Source organism: Hemiscyllium ocellatum, chromosome 4 (genome assembly GCF_020745735.1).
Source record: "Hemiscyllium ocellatum isolate sHemOce1 chromosome 4, sHemOce1.pat.X.cur, whole genome shotgun sequence".
NCBI classification, from domain to species: domain Eukaryota; kingdom Metazoa; phylum Chordata; class Chondrichthyes; order Orectolobiformes; family Hemiscylliidae; genus Hemiscyllium; species Hemiscyllium ocellatum.
This window is the reverse complement of record NC_083404.1, coordinates 18,167,967-18,177,376: the sequence shown is the minus strand read 5'-3', so window position 1 is coordinate 18,177,376 and position 9,410 is coordinate 18,167,967. Positions and strand designations below refer to the sequence as shown.

The following is a 9,410-nucleotide window of genomic DNA, read 5'->3' as shown; positions in this document are numbered from 1 at the left end:
GTTAGCTATAATCACACTGGCCCTAAAATCCTTCAAAACCCGACCTTTCAGAATCACTGCTTTTACAACCCCTCTGAAAAAAAGGCCAAGGACAGAATAACCATGTTAAAGAAGTAGCATTGTCACAGTGGAAAGAATTTTAAAAGTCTAAATAGTAAAAAGTTGCAGAAGTCTGAGTGAACTTGTATATGAATCACAGATGGCTAGTATGCAGGTACAGCAAATAATCCTGAAGAAGGGCTTATGCCTGAAATGTCGATTCCCCTGCTCCTTGGATGCTGCCTGACCTGCTGCGCTTTTCCAGCAACACATTTTTCAGCAAATAATCAACAAAGCTAACAGAGTGGATTGAAATGCAAGAGTAGGGAGTATTTACTTCAGTTATACAGGGCACTGGAGTGACCATATCTGGAATACTGTGTACTGTACTAGTCACCATATTTACAGAAGGATGTTAATGCATTGGAAGAAGTTCAGAGAAGGTTTGTCAGACGAGGAAAAAATTCTCTCGGAGGGTTGAGAGTTTTTCGAATTCCCTTCCTCAGAAGATAGTGGGTGTGGAATCTTTAAATATTTTTAAGGCAGAGGTAGATAGGTTCTTGGTTACCATGGGGATGAAGGATTGTTAGTGGTACGCAGCATGTAGAACTGAGGTTAAATCAGTTCTGATCTTATTGAATGATGGAACAGATACAGAGATACAAGTGACCTACTCTTGTTTTCTGTTCATATGCTGGGCTTCAAAATGATTTAAAAAAGTTGAGTGGGAAATGTATGGCAGATGCATTATAATGTGGTTAATTATAAAATTGTCCACTTCAGTAAAAAAAACAGATTGACAGTATGAGTTAAATAGATTGGGAAATGTTAATGTACAAAAGGACCTGGGTGTCCTGGATGCACCAGTCACTGAAAGGAAACATGCAGGTGGAACAAACAGGTAGAACGGGCAAATAGTATGGTGGTCTTTACTGTAAGTAGGTTTGAGTTTTGGAGCAAAGATGTCTTTCGGCAGCTGTCCAGGGCCCCGATGAGACCATTCCTGCAATATTGTGAATAGTTTTGGTTTCCTTAAGAAAATATATTCTTGCCATTGAGGGAGTGCAGCGAAGATTCATCAGACTGATTCCCACAATAATAGGTTTGTTGTATGAGAGGTGGTTGGGTCAACTGGGCTTCTATTCACTGGGAATTCATTTGGAAGAATAAGAAGGGGTCTCAATGAGAGTTAATGGGAAAGGGCAGGAAACTGAATGTGAGGCATGTCAGATCCGCAATGACGGAGCAAGTTTGAGGGGCCAAACGACATTCTCCTGTTCCTCTTTCTTACAGGTTCATGGTGAGAAAAGAAACTTCACTTAAATTGTGAAAAATATCACCATCCAAATTTTCCGACATTCTCAAATACAAAACTACCTGACTTTGGATGGAAATGCAGATTAAAGTTCTCACCTGATCTTAGAGACAATATTTTTGAAAAAAATAATAATGTCCTGTTAGGTTTTCTGTTCTTGGGCCAATCTCCCAGGTTAGGAGCTAGGGATTTAAAAACAGCTGGTCATAAATCCCTCAACAATTATAAATTAAATTGCCTAAAATATGTTTATTTATATCACTGCCCCACAGAGCTCACACTGTCATGCTCACTGGTCATAAGGCAAACCTAGAGACAAAGCAATCGTATTAGTTAAGCTACAGTATCTAAACATCACAATTACTCCCCATATACAAGCAACACTGTGGGAAACAAGATAGGAAAAACAATGCTTGCATTTAAAGGATCAGTTTATAAAATCTCTTTTATGCTGGGTGCACATTAATAGACAAACCAACATCAGGTTGATGACCTGATACCTGAAGCCTTGATGCATGAGGTTCCCTTACAGGAGCAGACATGCCCTTATATGTAGAACACTTCATCAATCTCTCCTATTGAAATGTGATTGCTGGAAATGAATTACAAGTTACAGTAAGGAATTCTTATCATTTGCCACTCCAGGTATAATGGAAAGATTGCTACATTTTATTAGTGTAGTAACATGAAGTAAGGAGATTGATTTAACCTGACAGAAACGGGTATCCCAATGTGAAACAAGTCAAAATTTGCTTGAACATGAGTTGGCTATAAAACCAAACTTGAGTCTTTATTTGATGAGATGAAAATATATCACAAATGTAGTTGCAGCTTTTATTTTTTACAGAGCTCCTACACTTACCTCACTGTAAAGTTTTAATTATGTGAGGAGAGGAGAGGGGAGAGGATAAGAGGAGACGTGGGGGTGGGGGGCAGAGAAGGGATGGGGGAGAGAGGGGATGAGGGGTAGTGGAGAGCAGGGATGGGGAGAGCGGGTTGGGCTGGTGGGGTAAGAGAGGGAATGGGAGGCTTGGGGAAGAGAGAGGGGGTGGGAGGGATGAGGGGGAGAGAGGGGATGGGGAGAGAGCGGAATTGAGGCATGGGGGTAATGGGGATGGGGAGAGAGGAAATGGGGGAGAGAGGTGAAGAGGAGTGGTGGGGGGTTAGAGAGAGGATGAGATGGGGTAGGGTTAGAGAGAAGGGGTGGGGAAGATGGGATGAGGAGTGGTGGGAGGGTAAGAGAGGGGATGAGGAGGGGTTTGGAGGAGAGTAGACGAGGAAGGGTGGGGGATGATGGGGATGAGGGGGTGGGGAGAGGGGGGATGAGGGGGTAGGGGAGAGGGAGGATGAGGGGGTAGGGGAGAGGGAGGATGAGGAGGTGGGGGAGAAGGGGGATGGGGAAAAGGGGGGATGAGGAGGGGTTTGTAGGAGAGAGGGATGAGATGGGGTGGGGGAGAGGGTGATGAGGAGGGGTGGGGGAGATGGGGGATGAGGAGGGGTGGGGGAGATGGGGGATGAGGTGGGTGGGGGAGATGGGGGATGAGGTGGGTGGGGGAGATGGGGGATGAGGGGGGTAAGGGAGAGGGAGGATGAGGGGGTGGGGAGAGGGGGTGAGAAGAGGGGAATGAGGGGGGTGGGGAAGAGGGGGGATGAGGGGGTGGGCAAGAGGGGGGATGAGGGGGTGGGGAGAGGGGGGGTGAGGGGGGTGGGAGAGGGGGGATGAGGGGGGTGTGGGAGGGGGGATGAGGGGGTGGGGGAGGGGGGAGCAGGAGAGGGGGGATGAGGGGGGTGGGAGTGAGGGGGGGGGGGGGGGGTGGGGGGGGGGAGAGGGGGGGATGAGGGGGGTGGGGGGGAGGGGGGATGAGGGGGTGGGGGAGAGGGGGGATGAGGGGGTGAGGGAAGGGGGAATGAGGAGGGGTTTGGAGGAGAGGGAGATGAGGAGGGGTTTGGAGGAGAGGGGGATGAGGAGGGGTAGGGTAGAGAGGGGGAGAGAAGGGGTGAGGTGGAGAGCGCAGGTGAGGGGATGGGGAAGAAAGGGGGTGGGGGATGAGCCAGGTGGGGCTGTGGGGAAGAGAGGTGGTGAGAGGCTTGGGGGAGTGTGGAGGAGAGAGGTTGGAGTGTCGGAGGTGATAGGAGGAGGGGGGGGAATGTGGAATGGGGAGCGCGCCTCCTCGTTTCCCCAGGGTTTCACACCCCGGGCCCGCCCCCGTGCGTGCTCCCGCCTGGCTCGCCCCCGTGCGTGCCTGCGCCGCGCGTCACTGCGTCCTGCGGGAGAGCGCGCTCGGGCGGAGCGGCCGCCCTTGCAAAAAAAAAAGCCCAGTCGGCGGCGAGGAAGCTCGCTCCCTCCCTCCCTCGGTGTCGGTGAACGTGTGTCGGTCCCGGGCCGAGCGGGAAGCCCGGAGGCGGGCACCGCCCCCCACCGCCGTGCGGGAGCCAGGTAAAGAGGGATGGGGGGGGCAGGCTGTGAGAGTGTGTGACCGCGCCGGGGGGGGGGGGAGATGGCTCGGGGCGGGTGTGCGCGCACCGGCGGTTGAGACCGGGCTCCCGTCACCGACAGGCTGCAGCCTCCCCGGGAGGGCCTCAACCCCGAGAGCGAGCCGGGGGGGGATCAGAGAGAGAGAGAAGGCGGGCGGGCGCGGCCCCGGCCTCCCGCAGTGGGTTGGGCCTGTGAGGGGGATAATTTGCATCGAGTGTTAACCCCCCCCCAACAAACGTGTAGAAAAAATAAATAACTTTTAAAATTGATGGGGGGGGTTGCATAATTTTTTTTTAAATCGCCCTCTTGAACTGTGTTAATACGGACCCACCGTGACCTTCCCGTTGGCGGGACGGGGAGTGTGACGCCGCTTTGTTGATGCTCCGGGGGCTGGGACGTGATTGAACGTGAGATCGATGGATCGGAGCGAGCGGGAGGACGCGAGCTCGAGAGACACAGCGAGAGAGAGAGAGCGCGAGAGACAGCGCGCGAACCCCGGCCGCAGGCGGGAAGCGCCGCCCCGCGCCCGGGAACTGCTGGCGGTGACGGGCCTGTGCACATCGTCTGCACAGTGCACCACCACCACCACCTTCCTCTCTCTCTCTCTCTCACACACACGCAGAGCCAATCCAGCCTGCAAGATGCAGACACACACACACACCGCAATCCAACCTGCAGAATGCGCGCGCACACACAGATCAAGCAATCCGCCTTGCAGAATGCACACGTACAAACACAGCCGTCCGCCCTGCAGAATGCATGCACGCACGCACACAGCAATCCGCCCTGCAGAATGCACGCACGCAGACAGCAATCAAGCCTGAAGAGTACATTCATGCCCACACACACGCAGCATTCCGACCTGCAGAATGCACACATGCATGCATACACAAAGCAATCGCCCTGCAGAATGCAAAGATGCACACACACACACACAGTAATCTGCCTTGCAGTCTGCACACACACACACACATAGCATCCACTTGCATTCACACAGACAACTGGGCGGTGTGGTGGCTCTGCTGTCTCACAGTACCGAGGACCTGGATTCGATTCCTGCCTGTCTGTGTGGAGTTTGCACATTCTCCCTGTGTCTGCGTGGGTTTCCTCCCACAATCCAAAGATGTGCAGGTCAGGTGAATTGGCCATGCTAAATTGCCCATAGTGTTAGGTGCTATCGTCAGGGATAAATATAGGACAGGGAAATGGGTCTGGGTGGGTTTCCCTTCGGAGGGTCGATGTAGACTTGTTGGGCCAAAGGGCCTTTTCCACACTGTAGAGAATCTAATCAAATCTTTTTTAAAAATTGCCGTACAGATTGCATACACAGCAAAATCTGCCCTGCAGAATCCTTGCACACATGTAGCAATCCAACCTGCCGAATACACACGCATGCAGAAATTTGCCCTGCAGAATGCACACACACGCCACCAATCCACTCATTGCACACACACGCCACCAATCCACCATGCAGAATGCATACACAGACTTCAATCTGAACTGTGCAGAATGCACAGAGACATCAATCCGCACTGCAGAATGCACACACAGAGCAATCCACCCTGTGCAAACACAAAATTCTGCCCTGCTTGATGCATGCACATGCGTGGCAATCCAACCTGCAGAATACACACACACGCAAATCCGCCCTGTTGAATATACCCAGCATGCACAGCAATCAACACTGTAGAGTGTATGCGAGCACAGCAATCAGCACTGTAGGGTGCACACAGCAATCTGCTCTGCAAATGCACATGCTTGCACAGCAACCTGCCCTGTGAAATGTGTGCACACAGCATTCTGCCATGCAGTGTGTGTGCAGAATGCACGCAAGCACAGACTGCAATCCATTCTGCAGTCAAACGGAAAGGTGTTGTTGCTGCATATCTGAAAAAAACAAATTGCTGGCAAACCACAGCATGTCTAGCTTAATCTAAAAGGAGAAAGCAAAGATAACATTCCAAGTTTGGTGACTCTTTATCATAATCCGCCCTGCAAAGTGCGAGCGCTCACACACATGCAAACACAGCATCTGGTCATTGAGAGCAGTTGACTTTGCATAGGGCCAAAAACACCAAGCTGCACCTCCACTCATTCCACTGTACACAAAAGCAGCTTTAAGTGAGTAAGTGCTCAGCCTGAAGGTTCACTATTTGTTGGGAAATTATAGGCTTCATCAGTATTGCTTTGAAACTAATACATTCTCATTCATAGTCAGCTATGAATACAGATGAAAGGAGGTTGCAGAAGGAGATGGGCACATTGCAGACAAAATTAGGGCAGACATTGGTGTGGAGAGAAAAAAGTTACATTGCAGAATTATAGAATTCATTAAACTTAGAACAAAGCAGATTGATTTAATTTGGAATGTAATAGCAAACAACCTTAAATATTAAAGCATACAATTTCAGGTGTTTCTTTTTCCATAAGACTAGTAATCAATGCTGTCCAGTTTGGTTTTCATGATGTAGAGGAGCCGGTGTTGGAGTGGGATGGGCAGATGCATCTTTTCAATTGGCTGAATGTGGAATATTAAATTGCGTTTTTGTCTAATTTTTTTTTTGCCTGTTGCTTACAGTGCACAATGGGTGAAGTAGTGAAATATGTCGATGATGAACATAAAAATGCATTTCTGAAGACCTTGAATGAACAACGATTAGAGGGCGAGTTCTGTGACATAGCCATTGTGGTGGAAGATGTTAAGTTCCGAGCGCACAGATGTGTTTTGGCAGCTTGTAGCACTTATTTCAAGAAACTGTTTAAAAAACTAGAGGTTGATAGCTCTTCGGTGATTGAGATTGATTTTTTGCGTTCAGACATATTTGAAGAAGTACTGAATTATATGTACACTTCTAAAATTGCTGTGAAGAGAGAAGATGTAAACCTGATGATGTCTTCCGGACAAATACTTGGAATAAAGTTTTTAGATAAGCTATGTACTCAGAAGCGTGACGTGTCTCCTCAACAGAACACTCCTCGCCGCAAAAGCCGTTATCCTTATAGCATAAGTGCTAAAATCCATCGACCCTCAGTGAATAGTACTGACGAGGAGATAGAAGAAATCGGAGATCAAATTGAAGCCCAGTCTGAAGAGGCAATAGATGAAACCGTACCCAATCAGGATGACGGGAAGACGCAAGCAAATGGCCTGCGGGTTCAGGAAGCCATTTTAAAAGAACTTGGAAGTGAAGAAGTTCGTAAAGTCAGTTGCTTTGCTTCGGAAGTGGAAACCATTGAGACGAATGAGCCAAAGGATGTGACTCCCCAACCTCCTCCAACTCTCACATTCAATGACAGCATGAGTGGAGTCAAGGAAGAACAGCCACCAGGCTGGACAGCAAACACTGATGTGAAATTTGAATATTTGTTATATGGAGACAGGGAACAGTTCAGTTGTCAGACCTGTGGCAAGACGTTCACGGATGAAGCCCGTTTGCGGAAGCATGAGAAGTTGCATTCTGCTGATCGACCATTTGTGTGTGACATCTGCTCGAAGGCCTTCACCACGCAAGCTCACTTGAAAGAACATCTCAAAATTCACACGGGTTTCAAACCTTATGGGTGTGACGTTTGTGGGAAATCTTTCATTCGAGCACCTGACCTAAAGAAACATGAACGTGTCCATAGTAATGAAAGACCTTTTGCGTGCCACATGTGTGACAAAGCCTTCAAACACAAGTCTCACCTGAAGGATCATGAGCGGAGGCACCGAGGTGAAAAGCCATTTGTTTGTGGTTCCTGTACCAAAGCTTTTGCCAAAGCTTCAGATCTAAAGAGGCATGAAAACAATATGCACAGTGAACGCAAGCAAGTGCCTACGAGTGTGATTACAAGTGAAACGGAGCAATTGCAAGCTGCAGCAATGGCTGCTGAAACAGAGCAAAACCTAGAAAGTATAGCTTGTAGCTGAGGCTAAATTAATGTAAAACTGGTTTCCCCTTTCCACTTTTCTCTGTAAAGGGCTCCCATGAAGTATAGATGACTGCATTAATAAATGTGGCCCTCTTTAAATTGTTCCTTTTCACAATTAATTGAATTTTTTTTCTATGTACATAATCTAATATATAGGCTAAATTGTTGCACTGTATAAGGAGTTATTTGGGGGAACAGGAAAATTCAAAACATTTCAAATGTTATAAATGCTTTAATCCCTGTATAGTGCAATAATGTATTTATTGCATACTTTAAGTGTTGTGTTGCAGTTTTAATTTTTTTTTAATAAAGTTACTTTTAATGTTCTGGCTTGCGACCACATTTGTTTTGACTTTATTTGGTTGTAACAAATGAACCACTAGGGTCAAAACACTTTAGGAATAAGATCAAAGTATTTGTTAAACCCATTCTTTTGAATGGACATCTGCCCACAGAAGCATTGCGAATTTAGTTGGAACAATTTTATGCCTGATTTTTAACATTCTTAACAGAAAAGAGCTATTATTAGTGTCTGTTTTTTGTACCACTATTTCTTTTCAATAAGTTCCTTTAAGGGAAGCAAAGACAATTTTTACATAGTCTATATATCACATGTTGGTCTTATTTTATACCAGCTAATGGTACAAGTTGTATACTTCGTGATGTTTGTGCTGACTCCTTTGCTCTGTGTTATTCTATAATGGCAAAGTAAAATAAGTATCAAATAATGTTTAGTGTTTTTAACAGAATATATGATGTAATAAGAAATTTGTATGTTAAATTGAATATTGATTGTACTTGGGGAAAAATAACAAACGAAGTTGAAAACAGCAAATTTTCTGACTTTAAAAAAACTGCTTACCAGATCTTTTAAAAAGGCTTTGGAATAAAATTTTGTGCCCTAGCAATTTAACATTGGAATTATGCTGCTCTTAATACTTTTCCCTGCACTTGAGCAAACTCTCTTTAATGCAGCAATTTGAAAATTCCTATGGTGACTTTTTAGATTGATGCCTGTCTGTAAATATTTTTAATTAACTGAATAATTGTAAAATTTATTGTTAATTTAGACTTCAGATTTAGTTGTCTTGCCCAACTCAGAGTTTAGAAGATATGATTAAAATTTTCATACAGGTATTTTTGAATGAACTGTGTAACATGCTGGTTTTAGTTTAGACCAGCTAATGATACAGATCACATTTATCAAAGTGTTTTCACCCTAGTCTATGCCATGAATTTCTGTTCATTTGTTAAGCATACAGACAAGTTTTGATCGCAATATGCTTACTCTGAAATTAGTTGTCACTGTTTTGAAATGAATATTTTGCAACCAACTCAATAAACATAAAGTTGAGTTGAGTTATTTGAACATATTTTGTTTTCTGTCTTATAATCGGTTAGATCAGTGTTAGATTAAAATTACCTTGCCATTCTCAGAAAATTTACTATTGTCTGAAAGAAATGTCTTTTTCAAATTAAAATGTAAACATTTTAGAAAAATGTGTCAGTTTCTTTCCCAAACATGTTTTCACATTTGATGATTTTTTTACCATTGTCATAATACTCACCCTCACATCCTAGCTGAGTCTGTAATAATAATGATGGCACCAGTTACAGAAAAACTGTAGGTGCAAGATCAGGTCAGCAGTTGTATTTTCTGAGGTGAAT

At 45.9% G+C, this 9,410-nt stretch overlaps 1 protein-coding gene across 1 annotated transcript; it reads left to right on the top strand.

Moving 5' to 3' along the window:
* The first annotated feature begins 3,622 nt into the window (after window positions 1–3,622).
* On the top strand, window positions 3,623–9,081 carry zbtb14 (zinc finger and BTB domain containing 14). Its single transcript, XM_060822812.1, has 2 exons — window positions 3,623–3,791; window positions 6,409–9,081. Exon 2 carries the CDS (start codon window positions 6,415–6,417, stop codon window positions 7,738–7,740), a length of 1,326 nt encoding a protein of 441 aa, XP_060678795.1. The 5' UTR covers window positions 3,623–3,791; window positions 6,409–6,414; the 3' UTR covers window positions 7,741–9,081.
* Window positions 9,082–9,410: the final 329 nt, after the last annotated feature.